The sequence below is a fragment of the Onychomys torridus genome, chromosome 2 (genome assembly GCF_903995425.1).
Source record: "Onychomys torridus chromosome 2, mOncTor1.1, whole genome shotgun sequence".
Lineage (NCBI taxonomy): Eukaryota > Metazoa > Chordata > Mammalia > Rodentia > Cricetidae > Onychomys > Onychomys torridus.
In genome coordinates this window covers 149,680,937-149,703,888 of record NC_050444.1, presented here as the reverse complement: position 1 = coordinate 149,703,888, position 22,952 = coordinate 149,680,937, and the positions used below count along the sequence as shown (strand labels likewise).

The 22,952-nt window shown below is 51.5% G+C and overlaps 1 protein-coding gene across 2 annotated transcripts; it reads right to left on the bottom strand.

Annotated features, from left to right (window-relative positions):
- Positions 1-2,378: 2,378 nt before the first annotated feature.
- E2f2 (E2F transcription factor 2) lies at positions 2,379-15,434 on the bottom strand. Of its 2 annotated transcripts, none has more exons than XM_036180063.1 (5): positions 15,054-15,434; positions 14,175-14,333; positions 12,117-12,231; positions 10,644-10,836; positions 2,379-3,974 (listed from the first exon to the last, which is right to left on the bottom strand). In XM_036180063.1, exons 1-5 carry the CDS (start codon positions 15,347-15,349, stop codon positions 3,712-3,714), a joined length of 1,026 nt encoding a protein of 341 aa, XP_036035956.1. In that variant the 5' UTR covers positions 15,350-15,434; the 3' UTR covers positions 2,379-3,711. The 2 variants fall into 2 exon arrangements, with proteins under 2 accessions (XP_036035956.1, XP_036035957.1); XM_036180064.1 differs by having other exon boundaries at positions 14,175-14,331; positions 15,060-15,118.
- Positions 15,435-22,952: the final 7,518 nt, after the last annotated feature.

The following is a 22,952-nucleotide window of genomic DNA, read 5'->3' as shown; positions in this document are numbered from 1 at the left end:
TCTTGGCTCAGTGAGACCTTCTGCAGGGAATAAGGAGAGTGGCAGAGGAAGACGCCTGAAATTGCCCTTTGTGCCTGCACCCATGTATGATCTGAGGACCATGCTTTGAGATGTAGAGGATGTCATGGATGAGGTTATAAACAGGGAGGCACCACCCTGTGTGGGGTAGGGGAGGCAGGCAGGTCACACTGCAGAGGTTGGCACTGCCAACTCCAGGCATGGGAACAGCAATGCAGGGAAAGGACACTTGGGGGCAAGGCACATCAGCTGGGCAAAGGTAGTCCTCATCCCCAACCAAGGAACCAGATCCTCAGTCAGTAATAAGTGCCATTCAGGAAGCACAATGGGGCTGAGGTATAGCTCAATGGTTGGTATGTGCTTAACATGAATGAGGTCCTGGGTGGGATCCCCAAGTAGTTCAGTGGTTGGGTATGTGCTTAACATGTATGAGGTCCTGGGTGGGATCCCCAGGGCTGCAAAAAGAAAGACATCAGGACAAAGCTTTCCAGAGCGGTCACTGTTTAATGCCCAATTATCACAACAGAAAGAAACTCGCTGGTGTTGAAGGCAGGACTTTGGGTGAAACCAGGAGGTAGGTGACCCACATGGAGTCCCAGCTCAGGGACCCCAGACCCCCCCAGGCATCCTCAAAACAAACACCTGTAAGACTTCATCTCTCCCAGCAGCCAGAGGCTGGCCAGACTTGTGGCCACGATGGTCCCTACAGGGCCTTGTGGGAGAAGAGGGTACCTAGGTGAGGTGGGGCCTCTGGGCACAATGACAGAAACCAAGAAACTGATTCTAATCAAGCCCAAGGGCTTCCGATGCTCTAAAGCTACACAACACCCGATGACGGCCGGCTAAGCAAACTCTCTACCATGCTAACCTGTGCAGAAGGGAGGCTGAGAACACACAGGGAGGGAAACCAAGTCACACCCCCTCAAAGTTCATAAACTCCCACTCCTCATGGACATACCAGCTGGCTGTGTCTTCACAGAGGAGGGACTGACTCATCCTAACACCTTCATTGGTGCCTTTCCAACCCTATTTACAAGTTTAATTCTGCTAAGTGCTCTGGGGTCCCCACCATGCTTGATGTCGCTGGGGACACAAATGACTTGGGGGCGCTGGTGGGGCTGGGAAGCCTCCCTGAATAAAAGGATCCACCTCAGAAAGAGACTGGAATCCTTCCCACCATAGCATGATCATCCCCATGGGGCCTAAAAGAAATACCACTCAGGCCGGGCAGTGGTGGCACAAGCCTTTAATCCCAGCACTCGGGGGTCAGAGGCAAGTGAATCTCTGTGAGTTTGAGGCTAGCCTGGGCTACAGAGTGAGTACCAGGACAGCCAAGGCTACACAGAGAAACCCTGTCTCAAAAAAACAAAAACAACAAAACAAAACAAAAGCCCACTCAAACCAGTGTTCCAAATGGGGTACACCCCATTCTTTTAAAGCATTTTACGGAACTTGGGAGGCTCAAGTATCATTGGCAAGAAAGAGGCTTGAGCTTATTTCCCATGCCAGCCTGGGGCTTCTCCTAGGAGGTCTAGCCCCTTGACCAAGCAGGGTTGAAAAAGAGGCGGCCAGGGCAGCAAGAGGCAGCTGCTGGGAAGGCCTCCATCCATCCCTGGGCTGGGCCTTTGGCAAATGAACTTGAATTCTGGATTATTAACCTCACTCCAGACAGGAACTACAGCCCTCTTCCCCTAAACCTTAGCTCTCCATGCAGAGGCTAAGGCATGGGGGTCCGGCATCTCCGTTCTTGGAGTTGGCACATAGCTAAACGGCAGAGATTGGAGAACAGCGATGCTGCCTCCCGTCTCGGGAGCATCACACTAGAGTCCAGGTAGCGCCCTCATCACGCAAGGGTCACCTGTGGGTCTAGAGCATGGTGGGCTTCCATGTGGTCCGATAAGCCCCTATGTTTGGATGCGGGTGCGTCCATCCTGCAGCACAGGCCACAGATAGCTGCAGACACAGCCCAACACAAGCTTGTAAACGTCCTTAAAACATGAGTTGTTTGATTTTTTTTTTTTTTGGTAGCTTAACTGTGCAGTTCTTGAGGGTGAACTTTACAGATGACAATGTCACATCACAATGTCAAAACGTTAGACACTTGATGTAAAAGTATGCAAACTCCAAGTGGGGCAGCTGTGAGACACTGACCACTCCTCGGAGGGAACTAACTTGGGGGCCCAAGAAGTTGAGCTAAGAATAAGACAAAGTATCCCCAAATGGACATCAATTCATATTAGCCCAACATCTAAACTTCAAATGCCAGTCAGCCAGCTAGGAGCAACCTGGCATAGCCAACTTCATCTTTTAAATCAATTTAATGCTACAAACTTACAAAAAAAAAAAAAAAAAGTGCTGTCCTGCTGAGCTCCTGAGAAACTGGAGCTCCCTGAAGATGGGTGGAGGATCTCTTTCCCCGGGGTGTACCATATATTCTCCAGAACACATGGCCTTGGTTCAGCCCAGCATCCTCCATCCCAGGAAGGGCAAGGGAGACTAGGAGACTCCTGTCCCCATCAGGACCACAGGGACCCTGGATGGTCAGCCTATGGGGAAATAAGCCCAAGGCTCTTCCCAGATCCCCACACCATCTCCTCATGAGCTGCTGAGATCTACTCTGCAGTGAAGAGCATCCCACCCTCTGCCCCATCATCCCTTCAGCATTCCAGTGGGGAAAAGGTACAAACCTGTCCCCAAGCTCCTGTCACTTGGGACCTTGGAAGTGGAGGGAGGGCTTGGGAAGGCTGGTCCTTAAGGAATCCCCCCCCCCCCCCTTCAACAACTGTGACCAGGAAACCAAAAAAAGTCTCCCAGGGAAGCACAGGGTGCTTCTGGTCTTCTTCCTCATACTTGTCTCTCCTCCTCCACCTCCCAGGTCTCTGACCAGGACAAGGCAGAGGCTCTGATTTGGGTAATCTCCAGTATGCATGACACCTGCCTCCTGATTTTCCCAGGGGCTCTTCTGGCCTAATTCCTGAAGGCCTATGTTTACATTTTGAGGCTCAGGAGAGATAAGAGATCCAACAGGAAGGGAATCTTCTTGGCTGCCTGCTCCTGTACCTCAATGCTACCTCCCCCAACATAGCTCCTGGAACCTTCTCTGGGATGGAAGAGATGGAGAATCCTAAGCTGACGCCGTGGCTGGGCCCTGCACTTTACTAGAATTACAAGCCTAAGTGCAATTAACATTCAAGCAAACTGGATAGTCTCCTCGAGAGCCAGGTACCACTGTGGAAGGATGGCCAAGGAGTTGGCCCTGGGCCCCTGGAAATCCAGATGTTCCCTTAGACAGTGGGCATGGGAGGGCCTGTCTGAGGAGAAACTAGAACAAATCTCCCTGCTAAAACTCAGGGCGCACAAACAAACAAACAAACCTGAAATAAATACAAAAATAAGTGCTTCTTGAAAAAGCCAGGGTCCAACTGCCCCTCAGCAGGAGGCGGCAGACCCTCTCCCTGAACACGGCCACCTGCGCCTGTTGTCCTTCATGAAGGGGTCAGAGCTCAGAAGAGGAGGACCAGGGCCTAGCCCCTGACACACTCCTCACTCATGTCCTCCGAGTCTCCCTAGCTGGCCTCCACCGGAAGGAAGGCTGGAACAGCGCCACTTGCACACAAGGGATGACACCTAGTGGCCAGTGTCCCCCATAAGGGCAGAGAGCCTGTTAATCTGTCTGTGAGGAGGTAGGACTCTTCAATTACTCAACAGGTCCCCAAGGTCATAGGAGTCAAAGAGGTCGCTGATGCCCTCGCCCTCATCCATGCCCCACAGGTATTCGTCCTGGTCCAAGGGTGGGGAGAAGTTGATCAGAGGGGAGCTGGCGGCCAGGACTGGGGACAGGAACTGGTCCTCAGTCTGTTGCAGAAGTGGGAGCGACAGTTCCAGCATGTTGTCAGTGGTTTCCAAGGGGACGAGGGTTGCTGCTGGTGGTGGCGGGACCGGCTGGGGCATCAGCACTGGTTTTGGAGACAAACAGACAAGAGTCATGTCTGGCCCTGAGCACAGGAGTAGTCTTCCAGCTCTCTGGCTGGCCCCTCCTCCATCTCTCCACTCGATGGCATGGCGATGCCCTGTCTCTTCAGTCACTGAAGTCTCATTTTTCATTCTCTCCTCCCCTCCACTGCGTGCAGAGGTCTGCTCCCAAAACCTATCCTAGGCTTCTGTACCCAGCCTACCCTGCTACATTAAAGGGCTGCTGCTGAAGCCATTTGCTCGTTCCTGAATTTCCAGCTTCCCTGACCCTCTACATCATCACGGTACATGACACCCCAAGAACTCCAATCTTTAACAAGCATCCACTTGGCCAGGCAGTGGTGGTGCACACCTTTAATCTCAGCACTCAGGAGGCAGAGCCAGGTGGATCTCTGTTAGTTCGAGGCCAGCCTGGTCTACAGAGCGAGATCCAGGACAGGCACCAAAACTAACTACACAGAGAAACTCTGTCTTGAAAGAAAGAAAGAAAAAAAAAGCATCCTCCTGGGCCAGTCCTGGCTAAGGAAATGGCTCAGTGTGCTGTGTTTGCAGAGGACCTGAGTTTGGTTCTCAGTGTCTGCATCTGGTGGCTCATAAAGGGTAGCTCCAGATCCAGGAGATCCGATCCCTTCCTCTGACCTCTGTGGGCACTTGTAGTCATACACACATGCCCTCATACAAGTAATGAAAAATAAAATAGGGGCTGGAGAGATGGCTCAGAGGTTAAGAGCACTGGCTGCTCTTTCAGAGGTCCTGAGTTCAATTCCCATCAACCACATGGTGGCTCACAACCATCTGTAATGAGATCTGGTGCCCTCTTCTGGCCTGCAGGGATATATGTAGGCAGAACATTGTATACATAATAAATAAGAAAGAAAAAAAATAAAATAAATCTTTTTTTTAAGCATTGCCTCTCCCACCCCCAAGGGACAGAAAAAATGGGTCTGGGAGAGTGGGATGTCCGTGTGCAGAGGATGAAGTTGGACCCTTATATCATTTCCAAAAATTAGCTCAAAGTGGACTAAAGACCAAATGTAAAAATCTCTATTAAATTCTTTTTTAAATTTACTGGGGTTGGGGATTTAGCTAGGCAAGTGCAAGGCCCTGGGTTCGGTCCTCAGCTCTGAAAAAAAAATTTATTTATTTTTATTTTATGTGCATTGGTGTTTTGCCATGAGTGTTGGGTCCCCTGGAACTGGAATTACAGACAGTTGTGAGCTGCCATATGGTTGCTGGGAATTGAACCCGATCCTCCGGAAGAGCAGTCAGTGCTCTTAACCACTGAGCCATCTCTCCAGCCCCATCAATCTATTAAATTCTTACAGAAAAACCTAGAACAAAAGTTTCATACCAAGTATGGTGGCTTCTACATCTAATTCTAGCCCTTGAGAGGCAAGGGCAGAAGCATCATAAGTTTGAAACTTGTGTGAACTACACAGTGAGATCCTCAAACAAAACAACAAACAAGGGTTGAGGTGACCACTTAGTGGCTAAGACAGTTTGTACCGAAAGCAGGAGGACCGTAGTTCAAATCTCCAGCACCCCCGTAAAGGCTGGCATGGCTGTGAGTGCTCATAACCCCAGAACTAGAAGACAGAGACAAGTGGATCCTGAGAGCTCACGGGCCAGCCAGTCTAGCCAAATAATATCAAGCTTCAGATTCAGTGACTCAGTCTCAAATAAAGGATGTCCTGCTCTGGCCTCTGCGTGTGTATGCACAGTTACACATGCATGTGCATGGAACACACACACACATCAATTACAACTACCACCATCACCAAAGCTTGGGACTGGAGACATAGCTCAGCAATAGAGTATTTGTCTGGAGTGCATAGGACCCAGCTTCCATCCCCAGCACTTGGCAATCTTAACACACTGCTGAGATCACAGTAAGGAGCCTGGCGATGGAAGAAGAATGTGGCGGCAAACCCCAGCCTGCTTCTTATCAGCTGTGGACTCAGGGCCCCAGCTTTCCCAGGAGGCCTGTGGAAGCTGTGGGGTAGGGTGAGCCTTGCTCTCCTCCCTCTGCGGGTCATGGCAAGGCTGGAGCCATCCTTTGTAACATTGATTGCTCCATCTACTCTGAACAGCTCCAAACCACACCTGACCCTGCACAGGTGGGTGCTCTGTTCATATTAGCTGTGAATAAAAACCACAAACTGGGGGTGTCACCCCCTGGGAATGGGCCCTGCAACATTCATGAGAGTTTGTGTGTGTGTGTGTGTGTGTGTGTGTGTGTGAAAAGTAGTACTAGGAACAGAAGTCAGGCCCTTGCATGTGCGAGGAAAGCACTCTACCACTGAGCTACATCCTTACCCTTCTCTATACCGGTTATTTAGAGACAGGGTCTGAATAAGTTGCCTACGCTGTCCTTGAACTCACTGTAGTCCAGGCCAGCCTCCCAAGAAGTGGCGATTACAGGCTGTTGCCACTAGACCAGATATCTCTTGAGCCTGGTCTTACTAGATGCCAAGGTTGGCCCTGAATTTCTGGCTTCAAACCCTCCCCCTGCCTCACCCAGTCTCCCACACCTGGGACTATGGGCTCCAACCCAAGCCTCACAATTTCAGATCCTGTATCTCAGAATGCCAGAGCCTGGACAGGTAATAAAAGCAACTCTTAATTCAAGTTCCTTCTATCACGAGGAAAATGAGATCACAAAGGGTTAGCAATTCCTCTGGAGATGCCAGAACCTTAAATCCCAAGACTGTTACACTCTCCACTCTGGGCCTGGCCTCTGGCACTCACACCTCAGAAATGATTCTACTGTGGGGCTGGAGAGATGGCTCACCAGTTAAGAACACTTACTGCCCTTGAAGGTGACCCAAGTTTGGTTCCTGGCACCCACAAGAGGGCTCACGGCCGTCTATAATTCCAGTTCCAGGGATCTGGTGCCCTCTTCTGACCTCTGCCGAGCACTGCATATATGTGGTGATATGTATACACATCGAGGTAAACACACAATTAAAATAAAAATTTTAAAAAAATCTTTAAAAAGAACCACAAACAAAAACCTCTACTTCAAGCTGGAACATGGAGCCCATGTTCGCATCTTTGTGAGTGAGTGTGCATGTAAGTGTGTAATGTACACCTTCAGAACAACTTCCATTTCCTCCCTTCATTGGCCATCAAGTAGCAAGGAAACTGACTCCACCCTTGCCTGCCCTGGGTACTGGAGAGAGAACCCAGAGCCTCAGTGGCTAGGCCAGTACTCTATCCCTGAGCTCCACCCCAGCCTCAGGGCTTGAGGTCTTATACTAGAGAGCTGATGTGAAGCTTTTGCCACTGTCTCCATGAAAGGTCTCGGAGGATGGCTAATGCGCAGGTGTAACTTTGGAGAGCTGTGTACATGTTGACAGCTGAGCAAAGAGGGTAGAGTAACAGGAGGGATGACAGGGCGGGGCACAGGTCTGGCATGAAAGATAGGGGACTGGGGAGGTGCCCAAAGGGACAGATGGCTGGCACACAGAGAAGCTCTGATCCCTGAATGACACACACAGAAGGGAGCCCCAGAGAAGAGCTTGGAGTCTGGGCTCTTGTCCAGCTCTACCATTAACTTGCTGAGAGATCTGAAAGAAGCCACTTGGACTCTCTGACCATTAATCATGTAGAATGAGATCAATGTCAAGAAACTTCTACAAAGGGCTGGACAGTATTTTAGGTTTTGTGGGACACATGTGGCCTCTGTAACACAGTTGCCCTCTACCCAACACTTTCATTTATTTATTTGTTCATTCTTTTTATTTTATTTTATTTTATTTATTCTAGAGACAGGGTTTCTCTGTGTAGTTTTGGTGCTTGTCCTGGATCTTGCTCTGTAGACCAGGCTGGCCTCGAACTCACAGAGATCCGCCTGGCTCTGCCTCCCGAGTGCTGGGATTAAAGGCGTGCGCCACCACCGCCTGGCTCCTTCATTCATTTATTTTTTAGATTTACTCATTTTATGCGTAGGAGCTTTTTTCCTGCATGCATGTATGGCGCCATGTCACACAGTGCCAGCAGCAGTCAGAAGAGGGCGTCAAAGCACCTACAACTGGAGTTACAGAGTCACCACGTGGGTGCTGGGACTGGAACTCATGTCCTCTGTAAGAACAGCAAATGCTGCTAACAGCTGAGCCATCTCTCTAGTCCCCTCCCCAACTCTTGAAAAATGTAAAAACCAAGGCAGTGGGGTCCAACTTGTGATGGGGTGTTTGCCTAGCATGCAAAGTCCTGGGTTCAGTTCCCAGCGCAACCACTAAAGACAAAGAAAAACCGAAGTTCAAAGCCATGAGCTGGTTGGCCATAGGAAACCAAGCCAGTTTTGACCCATAAGGCTGGAGTGCGTCAACCTTTGTGTTAGAGAAACAGAAGCAGCCTATGTCCTGTAGAGAGAGCACCACACCTGGCCTTTCCCGCCAGGCCCATCCCTGCTCTGTCTTTCTTTAGACACTAGGGTTTCCAAGATGGCTCACTGAGACAAGGTGCTTACAGCAGAACCTAGTGACCTGAGTTCAATCCCAGGACCCACATAATGGAAGGAGAAAGACAATGCCTACAAGCTGTGAGTGGTGCATGCGCCACCACCAATAAACAAGTATAACAAAAATCCAACAAAAGCTGACTAGGGTTCTACTTAAGGAAATCCTGATCCAAAAACACAAAGGTGGAATGTGACCCTGATGAAATCTGTTCACGTGACCCAGGGCAGAATCCCAGTAGAAGGCAAGGCCATTCCGCAGAGGTGGCTTCTGGCTCCATGGACTCATCAGCTGCACCCACCACCCCCTCCCCCCCCCCCCCCCCCCCCCCCCCCCCGGCCAGGTGTGGGCCCTCCAGCCAGGAGCCCTTCCGGCTTGATCCTGTGCCTGAGGACACAGCACTGGGCCCTGTGGACCAAGGGTCGACAGAGCACTGTGCTGCCTCCCAGCTGTCTGTCCTAGGCCAAACTGCAGCATCTCTCCATCTTGGTTTTCTAGCACGAAACCAGGAGTAGTGAGATCTCCTCCAAGACATGCTATGGAATGGGAGGGCCCAATATGGAATCCCGGTGCAAACAAAACGGAACAAAACAAACAAACCCAAAAACAAAACAAAAAAACCCCACAATAAACCTAGCTACTGTCACCAGACAAAGTTCTGAGCCCTCCTCTGGAAATCCAGAGTTAACCAGGTGTGGTGGCACACACTTGGTAATCCCATCACCAGGGAGGCGAAGACAGAGGACCTCAACTTCCAGGTCAGCTTAGGCTAGAGACCGTGTCTCAAACAATTAAAAAGACCTGGGGCCAGTGATATGGCTTTGCAGGTAAAGGCGCTTGCTACTAAGTCTGACAATCTGAGTTCGATCCCTGGGACCCACATGGTAGGAAACAATTCCTGAAAGTTGTCTTCTGACCTCCACACCCGCGTCACAGCATGCGCGTGCATACATACCCACGAGTCCACATATAACAATAAATACATGTAAAATAAATATATAAATAAATCATTTGTAAAGTGGTAACAAAGACTCAGGTTAGGGTCAGTTGGTAGTGTGCGTGCAGACTGTGCACAAAACCTTCTGGCATGCCTACTTGCCAGAAAAGGGCACCAGATCTCATTACAGATGGTTGTGAGCCACCATGTGGTTGCTGGGAATTGAACTCAGGACCTTTGGAAGAGCAGCCGGTGCTCTTAACCTCTGAGCCATCTCTCCAGGCCCGTATATGAATATTTTGCCTGCGTGGACGTACATGTAGCACATGGGGAGTGTGTTCACATGCGCTTGAGCTCACAGTGCTTGGGGGTGCCCCAGAAAAGCCTTGGCTCCTCTGAACTGCAGCTATGGATGGTTGTGAGCCACCACATGGGTGCCGGGAACTGAACCCGGGCCCTTTTGTTCTCTTAGCCATGGAACCATCTCTTCCGCCTTGGCTATTTTTTTTTTTTTCTGTTTTTTTGAAACAGGGTTTCTCTGCGTAGCCCTGGCTGTCCTGGATCTCACTCTGTAGCCCAGGCTGGCCTTGAACTCACAGAGATCCGCCGGGCTCTGCCTCCCCTGTGCTGGGATTAGAGGCGTGCGCCGCCACCACCACCACCCGGCGGCCTTAGCTAATCTAACAGTATAAGAATACATTGAGACTGTAGACTTTGGATCTGGTAATCTGGTTGCTTTCAGTGTAATTTTTCTTAAATTAACAAACTCTTTATAATAAGGTTTTAATTAAAAACTGAAAATGTCAAATAAATAAATAAACAAAAATAAATAGGCTGAGGATGTGGCTCGGTGGTGAAGTGCTCGCTTGCCTAGGAAGCATAGTGTCCTGGGTTCAACTCCCACCCCACAAACATGCCCCACTTACTGCGGCTTACTGAGTGCCACGTGCTTGGCTGTGAGCCAGCCTCACAGCGATTTCGGCAGTAGAAATGACACTTGCCAGTTACTGCCAGGTCAGACACTTGGCTCACATTAGCTCACTAATCCTTTTAATAACCTGAGAGTTAAATATTAACTGCTCTTGTCCAACCTACAGACGCGGAAGCCGAAATCACCGAAGGACACACAAAGTGTGGTGATCAGATGTGGGGACACCGGGCTTATCTGCCGGGAATGCTGGGCATCCAACAAATGCGGACAGGGAAGAACAGCCCCTGCTCTGCCCACCTCCCCTCCCAAGGAGCACAGTGCCTACCTGAAGACGTTACGGCCTCTGTGATCCCAGGGTCTGGGCTGCAGCTGGGCTCGGCGAAGTCAGGGATGGGGCTGAGGGTAGAGGTGGAGGGGAGGGCCTCCTTGGCAGGACTGTCTGGCTCCTGCACCTCCTCCGGGCACAGGTAGACTTCAATGGGCCCTTGGGTACTCTTTAGATAAATCTGCAGGTTGTCCTGTAGGAGGGAGAGACCATCTCACAATACTGGACACAGACCCCCAAGTCGGCTGGTATGAACGGACACAGGTGGGACTACCCGTGGGAACAAGCTCAGCTCCCGAGCCTGGCACTGTCCTCCCTACCCAGCTGGGGTAACTTACAAGTCCCCTTGGAGGGAGGACACCTTGATTTTCCCTTGGGGAATAAGCCTCTGCTGGGTCCTGCCATGAAGTTTGTGGAAGCGGCCTTCCAACTCCTGGGGCCCCACTTGTGGTGCAGCTAGGAGAGTTCAGGGGCATGTGGCTCCCTCAGGGTGTCACATGGCTGAGGTCAAGCCAACCAGCATTAGGCCCCTTCCTAAGGGCGCATGTGCAGCAGCTAAGCTGCTAACACATGCGCTCTACCACAGGTGAGGAGCCCACTTAAGAACAGCACAGAGAAGTGGGCAGGGGTAGAGAGCCCTGGACAGATGGGAACCGTGATTTCAGCCCCCGAATCAAACTTTGTCTCCAATCTCCAAAATCCTGGGCTTGTCACTCGGTCTTTTCACCACAGGCTTAAACAAGTTCTACTTGGTTTCTCCACCCCGTCCCATATCCCTACATAGGCCACAGTGACCACACACACACACACACACACACACACACACACACACACACACAAGTTCAGGTCTCCATGGATCACTTCATCTGGCAAGAACTCTTGTAGTCTCTGAGACTCAGTTTACCCGTCACCCCAAGGATGCTTCCTCTGTTACTGCCTGGGTCCTGAGCCGAGGGGCGGGACTTCCGTCCCCTCTGTAGTATGCTTCCTTCAAACACATCATCTCTGGACTCCTCAATATGTGCCACACCCTGAGCTGTGCAACACATTCTTTTGTAAAGATTAAAACCCTCACAGGGGCTGGCATCTAGCTCAGCTGGTAGAATGGTCGCTAGCAGGTATAAGGCCCCGGGTTCCACTCTAGCATCACCTAAACTAGTGATGTCATGCATGCCTATAGACCCAGTATTCTGGAGGTAGAGTCAAGATGATAAGAGTTTCAAGGTCATCTCTGGTTACATAGTAAGTTTGCAAGGAATCGTGTCAAAGATGGGCCAGAGAGCTGAGATTTGGTACGCTTTTTTAAAAAAAGGGGAAGATCTAGTCTGGGGTTGATGAGGAAGGAAGTGACTCAGTCTCAAGCTGAAACCTGAGGATGGCTAGCAGTCCACCAGGCAGGGAGAAGGAAATACCTTTCAGAGGAGCCAGCATGTGCAAAGGTCCTGCACTGAGGCCTAATGTCTCCCAACTCACCTCCGCCCTGTCCGGCACTTCCAATCTTGTCTGTGGAGGGGCCTTGACAGCAATCACTGTCTGCTCCTTGAAGTTGCCCACAGCACGGATGTCCTGGTAAGTCACATAGGCCAGTGTAGGGGCAGGGAAGTTAAGAAGAACATCTGCCCTGTCAAAATGCACACCCCCACCCTGCCCTGTCAAAATGCACACCCCCAGCCTGCCCTGTCAAAATGCACACCCCCAGCCTGCCAAGGGGCTTTTATCTCCTCTCCTAAGCCTCCAAATATCACATCCTCACACGTGATACAGGTCAGAAAAAACTGCAAATACTGGGCGGTGGTGGCGCACGCCTGTAATCCCAGCACTTGGGAGGCAGAGCCAGGTGGATCTCTGTGAGTTCGAGGCCAGCCTGGTCTACAAAGCGAGTTCCAGGACAGCCTCCAAAGCTACAGAGAAACCCTGTCTCGAAAGAAAACCAAAAAAGAAAAAAAGGAAAAGAAAAACTGCAAACAGCCATAACCTGTTCTTTGAATAGCACACACCATCTTTCATCCCGATGGAAAGCAAACAGATTGCATACCCATGTGTAGTGTGGCTGTTTGTAGCCACAAGGAAATTGGATCGGCCTAGATGCCCATCAACAGAAGGATGCTGAAAATATGGTACAGACTCAACAAAAATGATTCAGCATAAAGGGACAGGAAGATAGGAAACATGCAGGAAAATATTACATGAAACTAGGTAACCCAGGCTTGGAAAGATAAACACTGGCCAGACAGTGGTGATGCATGCCTTTAATACCAGCACTTGTAAGGCAGAGGCAGGCAGATCTCTGAGTTCAAGGCCAGCACAGTCTACAGAACAAATTTCAAGACAGCCAGGGCTATACAGAGAAACCCTGTCTCCAACAATAACAACTATACATGTGTACACACACACACACACACACACACACCTATATAGATAGATATATAGATGTACATATATACACACACATATATATAGGTAGATATATAGATACACACACACACACATACTGAGCCAGGCATTGCAGTTCACAGCTGGAATCCAAACACTTTCCTAAGGAGGCTGAGTCAGGAGGATTGTCATGAGTTCAAGGCCAGTCGAGGCTAGAGTATAAGACAAAAAATGGAACTCTAGGGCTGGGGATGCAGCTCAGTTTGTAGACTGCTTGCTTAGCATGCATGAAGCCATGGGTTCAAACCCCAGGACCACATAAACTGGGCATGGTGGTGTACACCTATAACTCCAGCACTCAGGAAGTAGAAGCAGGGACTGTGTTGGCAGAGGAGTGGGGTCAGAGAGGGAAACTGGAAGTAGATATGGTCAATGTATACATGCATGAAATTGTCAAAGACTAAATAAAAAGAGAAGAGAAATACAAAACAAAATCTATGGGTTGGTGAGATGCCTCAGAATAAAGACACTTGCCCTCAGGCATGACAATTTGATCTTTGGGACCTCCATGGAAGAAAGAAAGAACCGACTTCCACTTGTCCTGACCTTCATACATGTGCCACAGCACAATGTGCCCCCCCCATAAATACATGTAATTAAAAAAAAAGTTAAAACTAAACAATAAATTAAGACTGGAAATCTCAACTGACTCCAACACCCATTCTAGCCCTTTTCAACACAACAGAGTGGGTACCAGGCATGGCACCTAAAACTTTGGGCATGATCTCACAAAAGAAAAAAACAAAAAGGGGCTGGAGAGATGGTTAAGAGTACTGGCTGCTCTTCCAGAGGACCTGAGTTCAATTCCCAGCAACCACATAGTGGCTCACAACCATCTGTAATGAGATCTGATGCCCGCTTCTGGTATAAAGTTGCACAGGCAGATAGAGCACATATATATATAAAATAAACAAATAAATCTTTGGAAAGGAAGAAAGGAAGGAAGAAACACCCAAATTTCCCTAAGCTTGAGAGGAAGATACAGATACGACAGCCTCCTAGAGGAGGGATAAGAAAGGAGGTAAGAAATCAACTGAGTATAGATTTCAACAGCCAGCAGCCCCACTCCCCTTTCCCAGCTCCCTGCAGAAAGGATATTTCTTGTTGGCGTTATCTTCCGTCAGGTGCTTGAAGGTCTGTGAGCAGCTCTGGATGAGCTGGTCCAAGGCCTGCTCTGCATTCATCAGCTCCTTCAGCTCCTGGCCCAGCTGCTGCTGCTTCGCAGGTCGGGTGGGGTCTTCAAATATTCCCCTGCCTCTGGGCACAGAGCAACCCCCAATGTCAGTGCGCGTCCATATTCACCGTCCCTACCCTCAGGGTTGCCCTGCACAACTGCATGAAGGAGCTAGTGAAACTCCACACCAGGGTGAGTCTCCAGTGGTGTCGTGCAAGTTGGTGGTGGTGCCTAGCTCCCTGGGAACTGTCATGGATCAGCGCTTGAAGTTTGGGGATAGGATAGAGATAAGAAGCCTGAGCCCCTGGGTCTAGCCTTATGCCCCAGCCTCCACCAGATGGAAGGGAACTATTGACTTTAGCCCTGGCTCTGCTTCTGAGTTTCCTTTAGGGTTCATGCCAGGGTTCTTTCAGACCTTGTAGCTGTAGGGAGCAGTCTGCACACCTGTGCAGCTCCCAAGAGGCTTTCCTAAGAGGGGGAGATCCTAGGGACCCAGACACATGGAACCGGGGTCCTCTCAGGCCTTTGCAACCCTAGAACTCCCCCACTAGGACCCTTTGCTCTGGCTATTACTTCAGCATTTAACACCTGTCCCGTCCCACTAACACACTGGCTATGCCCCTCCCCAAAGACCCATTGGTTGGCTTTGGCCACCCACCACCACCCCACCCCCTCTACTTGTTGCAGACTGCTTGTTGCTGGGGAGGGCACTCCAAAACTCACACTCATTGGCTACTGTTCCTGGCCCCGCCCCCGACACGTGCACCCATTGGACGGTGCCATGGCCTGGCCCAGGCACTCACACCCACTGGATGTTGTTCTTGGACTTCTTGCGGATGAGCTGGATGCCCTCCAGCACGTTGGTGATGTCATAGATGCGTCGCTTCTGCACATCCAGCACTTCGGCTGCCCAGTTCAGGTCCAGGACCCCGTCCTCCGACTCGCTCAGGAGGTAAATGAATTTCTTGGTGAGCAGCCCCAGCGACGTGTCATAGCGTGTCTTCTCCCCAGGAGACTTGGGGGCTGAGGAAGCAAAGGTCCCACTCACACACCGCTCTGGGGGAGCCAGCGTGGATTCTCTCCAGGAGTTCAGCTCCATTAAGCAACACCTTCTACTACCCTTCACCGAGAACTGTCCAGCGTGCCGAGCACCCAGGCGGGGGGTTCTCCACTGCCGCCCAGACCCGGAACCTGGAACCTCGGAGGAAAGAGACTTGCTCCAGGTCTCACCGCCAGGGGGCGCTGCAGAGACCGGAAGCGAAGTGTCGCCACTCCGGGTTCAGAGTACCTTTCCACCATAGCTCGGAGAAGACACGGCCACAGCTCCAACAACTGTTGGGAGGGGTCACTGTTCTGGGCATTCTCCTTAAGCGAGTACCCTACAAGGTTGTACGGAAGCACATATTGGCTAAGTAATTTGTTCGTTTCACCCAGCCAGTGGCAAACCAGGGTTCAAATGCAGGCAGTTTGGCTCCAGCCTTCCCCTTAAACCATTATCCTCTCCTACCAATTATACCAGGAATTAGGAATTGTGGTTGGGAGGGAAGGACAAGCCTGGATGTGAGAACATTTTTATAGATCCACACTTGCCTTTTCTTTCCAGGTGTAGCCCAATAATTATCTGAGGGGAATCATCTAACATCAAACAGCAAATGGACCAGGTTCGTGGAAAAGGTCCCTTTCTCAATAAGGCTGAGGTTGCAACACCACATCTCAGCTGCGGCGAATTAAACCACAAGGGAACTTTTGCAATCAAATGACTTTAAGTCACATAGAAGCTGGTAGCCAAACTAATCATGGGAACTAAGTTTTAGTCTCAGATCCCTCAAGAGGGGGACTTGAGAATCTCTGAACACACAGAGGCCAAGCATTTGGCACACATGCTGCTTAGTGCGGTTTTTGTGTCCATGGCAGACATTAATAGTTGATCAGTGTATTACGTTCTGTAGTCCTACCGAGCTTTGGAATCCTGTGCCTCATCTACATAAGATAACGAGGGTTCACAGAAAAGGGTGAACCAGTGGGATCCCTTACCTGGACCCCAATTCCTGACCTTCATGCATTCTACCTAGTGGTATGTGCTTATTAGACCTCTGGGGAAATTCATATAGCTCCTGGACACACTGGCTTTAATTCCCAGTTTAACCAGAATATTGACTGGAAATCTCAACAGTAGGAATTCCTTCTGACTCAGCTTTAGGAAGGTACTAGCCAGACAGCCCCGATACCTTCAGGCGGCATAGGTTGGATTAGGCCAAGCTTCAGTTCCCTTTGAATCAATTAGCACTGTCTGCAAGTGAGCTGCTGATCCTCCCAGAGCTCTCTTTAAGAAAAGGTCAGGGGCTGGAGAGATGGCTCAGCGGTTAAGAGCACTGGCTGCTCTTCCAGAGGTCCTGAGTTCAATTCCCAGCAACCACATGGTGGCTCACAACCATCTGTAATGAGATCTGGCGCCCTCTTCTTTATACATAATAAATAAATAAAATCTTAAAAAAAAAGAAAAGGTCAGATTAACCCAACTATGAAAACTTAAAAAAAATTAAGTTCCCAGATCAACACTGGTGATGTTGTGGTTAGCTCTGGGGAGCAGGTACCTAGTGTACAAGCCCTTTGGGATGTTAGTCCTGATTCCACTGACTAGCTGTGTGACCCGGGCCAAGTTCCGAGTTCTTCCAAGTTGCCTCATCAGTAAATGGGACACAGTCCTACCTACTGACAGAATCAAGTGTGAGATCACCCCAGAAACCTTGGGAAAGGAAACAGTCTGAAACAGACTTCTGTGCTGGTGACTTGGGTACAGCCTCCTGCCCCATGCCACCCTGCTGTAGGTGCCCTTCCGAAAACTCTTACTTTTGGGGCTTGGCAAACCATCCACTCGGATGCACTTCCCCTTGGGAGTCCGGAACTCAGGGATCGCAGGCCTCCCAATGCCCTCCAGGTCCAGCTTCCTCTTGGCCTTTGACAGACAGGAAAGAGGGGAAGAGGGAGAATTAGAGAATTGGGTCTTCCTTATCCTCTTCCCTGAACTGCAGCCACCTTCTCTGTGTTTGCCCTCAGCCCTGGTACAGCGTGGCTGGCTGAACTTGGTGAGGAAATGTCAATACCCAGCGAAGTGAGTGCCATATTTTCTGAGTGGCAAATAAAATAAAATCCCCATCTCTTGTGTCCCAGCCCCTCGAGGCATCTACCAATGAAACACACTTGAAGGAAGAAGTGGGCGGGACCTAAACCACATCAGGCTAGCTTTCCGAAGCAGCTGGCTCAGACAGACCTGGTGCCCATCACAGCCCCACAGCTGGCCCTTATCAGGGTGGGACCAGCATCCGCCCAGGGGACTTCCTGGCTCAGTGCCACACCCCGGGGAGGTGCCCACATTGAGAAACAGTGCAAACACTCCCCTTCCCCATTTGGGCTCCAGCTTGAGGGTCCAGGGCCTCCTGAATGGGCGGCTTGTCATTCTCTTTGCTGAGACACAATGAGTCCTCCCCCAACCCCGTGTCTTAAGGACAAGCAGCTGAGGCCCTGCTGCCCCTCCCCATTCCCGCCAAGCTTGGGAAACACCTGCTGGGGAAACCAAACCACAGCCCATCTGCTCCTTTCTACCCAGACACCACCCACTACCACCACCACCACAGAGCCACAATGAGGCTTCTAGCTGCATTGCCCGGAAAGGGCCTCCCTGATGGTTAGGGCTGGGCAGGGGTGGGGCAGAGGCACTGGGGCACTGGGGCACTGGGCAAAGAGCCAGCTGGACTCTCCAGCACCTTTGAAGGCTCACTGTATGACCTAGGGACATGTCCCACCATAGCTAAGAGCCTCAGTTTCCTGCTCCGTAAAATGGGCAGAACATCATGACCTGGAAGGCTATGGCAAGGACTCGGGAGTAACTTCTATGGAGTTCTTAGGAGTAGATACAGTAGGGGCTCAGGAAATGCACAGCAGTCTATTCCCCAAACACGATCTCAACATCTTCCTGGACACACCCTCTGGGGCCATTGAGCCTGTTTCCTTCCTTCCCTGTCCCCCAGACACCCCCACCCACTTGAGAGGTCTGTTTTAACACTTAGTGGTGAGGTCACGCTCCGCAGGGCTGAGCCTTCTAACTGCTGCTGAGCACAGCTGGCTTGACAGGTGTCGGCTCCCCCTCCCCGACTCCTGCCCCCTCCAGGAAGTCTCCCTGGACTGGTGCAAGAGTTATGTTCACGGCTCCCAGGAGCCTGAGCGTCTCTCTCCTCCACCCCATACCAAGGCTCAGACAGAGCCCAAATCCCTGCTTGTCTCTCCGCAAGTGTCCCTGAGTATTCTTCACCTACCGGTCAACTGACCAACAATCCTAAACTCCAGGGAGGCTAGCCCCATCTTGGCACCAGAGAAAGGCCCTGTCAGTCACCCCCTGAGACCTGCTACAGTCTAAGCTAAGTTCCAGCACTTGGGCTCTAACTGAGCCTCCAGCACCGCCAGTACCCACTGCATAGCTGTTGTAATCAAGGCTAGGTGGGCGCCACAGACTTTGTCTTGATCAAAATGGGTCACTCCAACCCCCTCCCGCCATACAGGGACAGGGAGACAAGGGGACTGGTCAAGCCAAGTTCCAGCTCATCCCACACTCCCAAGCCCCCATCAGGTCACTTGCCTCCTGCAAGGCAGGTGGCAGGAGGGAACCCTGAGCAGCCTAGCACATCTCTCAGTCCTGAAGTGGATCTGCACTGGCAATCTGTCTTGGTAGACAAGGGGATACAGGTTAAGTTACAAGGCAGGCCTAAAGTCACACAGGCAAAAGCGGAGTCTGGGTTCGAACCCAGGTCTGTCCAACTCCAGCGCCATGTGCCAGGCTCCAAGAGCCATCCATATCTATGCCCTCAGGAATTGCTAGAAAGTGGGCCAAGGTCTGGCTGTGTCATCTGTTCCCATCACTTCAGACTGTTTCCCCTTCTGTCCCCCCCCCACTGTGTCCTATGTCACTGCACTCCCAGGGTCCCTAAGTAGCAAAGTGTCCCCACCTAAGGACACCACCCAAAGAAAAGTCTCCGTGTGGCTGGGTTGAGCCTGCAGAAGCCTGTTGGCAGAAGACAAGCTGCAGGAGAGGCTGAGACGGCAGGCCTTGGGGTCAGACGGGGTCAAAGCTAGACTTCCCCCTCCTTAGCTCGGTGAGCTGGGAGGTCAGGTGACCTTGACCCACCTATAGAGTTGGGCCAGTCTGCTCCTGCTGAGAGTCAGTCAGTGTACTCTGCCCAGGGCCAGTGCGGGGCCTCCCGCCACTCAGGCAGGGGTATCACCATGAGTGAAGTTCAAGGGTGAACAAATGCGAGGCAGCAGGGGCTAAAGATCTGTGACCACACCCAGAGGCCAGCGTGGCTCTAATCTGGACCCTCTGAAACAGCCCCTTTGTCCTGGTTAGGATTTAACCCCACTCGCCAAGCCCTTAAGGGTAGGCAGCCCCAGAGGAACAGAGGAGCTGGCAGGCCAAGCAAGTGAGCAATCGGGTCAGAGAGGGAAGGGACTTGCCCAAGGTCACACAGCAGGGACCTGGGTCTCCTTTCCAACCTGGTCAGGCACTGGGGTGAGAGCAAATTTAAGGAACACTTTGCTGTTGGCTCCAAGTTCCACAACAGCAGGACAGCATGGGGCTTGTCACCCTACCCCTAGGCCTATTCGTCATCTAGCCTGGTGTCAGTAGAGTTAAAAATTGTGTGTGTGTGTGTGTGTGTGTGTGTGTGTGTGTGTGTGTGTGTGTGTGTTTTCAGCTTACAGTCTAAGCCATTGGAAAGGCTAAGGCAGGATCTTTTTTGTTTATCTTGAGACAAGGTCTCATTATGCAGCCCTGGCTGCCCTAGAACTCTGTGTAGACCAGGCTAACCTCAAACTCACAGAGATCCCATTCTGCCTCCGGAGTACTGGAATTAAAGACCCGAGCCACCATGACCTGCTGGATCTGTAACTTTCAACAATCTTCCTGCCTCAGTTTCTCCAGTGCTAGGACTCCAGGAGTGTATGTGTGCCCAACTTAGCTGGGTCATTTGAGGCTAGGCATTCAAGACCAGTCTAGCAATAGTGAGACCCCATCTCAACAACAACAACAAAAGCCAGGCGTGGTGGCACACACCTTTAATCCCAGCATCCAGGAGGCAGAAGCAGACAGATCTCCGAGGCCAGCCTGGTCTACATAGTGAATTCCAGGACAGCAATGTGGACAGTACAGACAAATTAAGAGGCAAAGAAAAACACCAAAGAGCCCCATTGTCCTCCCAGAAACCAGCTTGTAGGGCTGATAGAAAGATGCCATGAACCCGGCCAGAGGTGAGACTCCACAGGAGTGGTCCTCAGCCTTTTCTAGAGGACGGCAAGAACGATGGGTAGGAAGCAAGGAGACCGAGTCCTGGCCTTACTTCTGCAACTCAACTTGGTTACCATCCCTTTAAAGGCCAGCTCCCCAACAAATCTTGCTCACCCCACACTTTGCAGCCACAAAGCAGAAGGCCACACCCAAGGTTGGGTTGGAGCAGCTCCAGGTCACACCCTTGTAAAATGAGTAAGCAGGGGGTTAGGCCTGCCCATGGGGCACTGGGGCCCCAGCATCTGGAGATGGCCCAGAGATGGGCTCTGGGCCTGGCAGGCCTTTAGGGAGTCTGACGCAAGGACACCCCCAGTTCTTGGCTTGTGACTTGGGCAAGTGACCTCACCTCTGCTCAGTTTCCTCACCTGCAGAGCGCCCCATCCTGAGCATCTTAACTGAGATAACTGCCAAGGAGTGCCAAGCAGTGCCTGGCAGGCAAGAGCAGCTCTGGCTAAGATCCCTGAGCCCGCCCTGGGAGGGCAGAACAGACAGATGCAGGATTGGTGGGGAAGGTCCAAAGCAGTTCAGAACCCCAGCTGTTACTGACACTCTACATCCAAAAGCAGGTGGCCAAAGGAGAGATTAGCCTGCCACAGAGTCCCCTTTCCTGGGGCCACCTAGCTCCAAGGCTGCATGGGGAGAGCTGACTCATAGGTCAGGTCACTGGACCCATCTCCCTGTATGACCTGTGGCGCTCAGTTTTCCCACCTCTATGACAGAAAACTTCTGTCCAATCTGCTTCACAAGCTACACAAATGCAATTGGCTGGAAAATGCCCCACACCAGACAAGGCATGGTTACTCCCGTCATCTTGACCTGTAAAACAGGGATGACATACAGCCGAGACACTTCTGCCCTTCCAGGAAAGGATCTGGGAAGGTAAAACACAGCTTGAGTCCAAAGGCAGAAAGTGAGGTTCTGCCTGCAGCCAGAGAGTTGATCCACCCATGTAGCCCCCAAGATCACTGAGCCCTGAGCTCGCCCTGGGAGGGTAGAGCAGACAGATGCCCAGGCCATCCAGAATGCCCAGGGGACATGGGATGCTCCTATCCCTGCCCCTAGACTTACCACACACCGCACATACCCTCTCCCTTCCCAGGCACCCGCTTCCAAAACCTGAGCTGGAAGTGACAGAGGAGATAAGCCAAGGAAGGTGCATTTTCTAGAAGAGGAACTGGGGCTGTCAAGATGGCTCAGTGGGTAGAGGAGCCACCAAGTTGGACACCTTGAGTTGGATCCCCAGGACCCACTCGGAAGAAAATAACCGGCTCTGAAAGTCGTCTCCGACCTCCACACAATGTGGCACAAACAGTCCCCTCCCTCACATAAATGTAATTTTAAAACTTTTTAAAAGAGGAAACAGAGGCCCTGACTAATCCTAATATACAGTAATGATCGGGAGCTGAAGTGAAGCTCCCTGACCTCACTTCAACTCCCCAGGCCTTTTCTGGGTCCACCTCCACTCTCAGCTTGCTGCTACTCCCGCTGCGTTACGGCCCAAAGCCACCACACCAGGCCTTCCTTCACAACAACAGATCTGCAGGACCCAGGAGGACACAGTCCAACTGAACAGGAACTCCAAGAGACTAACTACATTTGCATCTGCTGCTGGCTATTTCGGAGGATGACCAGGCTGTGCAGAGGGTCTGGGGACAACACTTGAGAAGGAGCTGGCTAGACCACTTTGTCCATACCAGGCTGGACCAGAGACCTATCCTCCTGTCACCAGGAAATCCCACAGGCCAAGCCCCTGGCCTGAAATTGCAGGTGCTGGTTTCTGGTGTAAACAATGAAGGAATGAATGAACTGTAGCAACGTCTATGCCGTGTGGACTCTGTCAAGGTCACACTGGCTCTCTGAGCGTTGGTCTGGGTCTCCAGGCTCCCAGTCCAGTGCTCATCCTACTCCCCAACAGCAGGTGAGATGATTATTTCATGCAGTAGGAAAACGAAGGGGTTCTCCTCCACACTACCAGTCCCACTTGCCCACCTCAGCCAGCTGTACTCAAACTGAACCCCAGGCGGCCGCCTTCCTTTTTCCCCACCCAGACACGCATATGGGAAGCACCAGGGGTCCCCAGCATTACCGGCAGCCGGCCTGCGGGCACACATCGCACAATCTGGCCCTCGGGTCCGTGGGGAGTGGCGTCGAGGCAGGTGCCCAGCGCCGCCGCGGAAGGCACCGTCTGCGTGTAAAGCGAAGTGTAGTAGGTGGTGGTGCTGGTGGTGGCGGTGGCCGGACAGAGCTGGGGGCTGCTGAGACCCGCAGGCCACAGTGGCTCGGTGGGGTTCAACGCGGGCGAGCTCTTTGTGGGTTGCGCTGTGGCCGGAGCCAGGGTCCGCGGCGCGCGCAGCATGGCGAGTGCGGC

Excerpts from the sequence above, each read along its gene's own strand:
- E2f2 (XM_036180063.1), bottom strand. The coding sequence starts at position 15,349 with ATGGAGCTGAACTCCTGGAGAGAATCCACGCTGGCTCCCCCAGAGCGG. Across the intron at positions 12,232-14,174 it reads GAAGATAACGCCAACAAGAA|ACTGGCCTATGTGACTTACC; the intron begins ATATCCTTTCTG and ends CCCTGCCCCTAC. Across the intron at positions 3,975-10,643 it reads AGAGGCCGTAACGTCTTCAG|TGCTGATGCCCCAGCCGGTC; the intron begins GTAGGCACTGTG and ends CTCCAAAACCAG.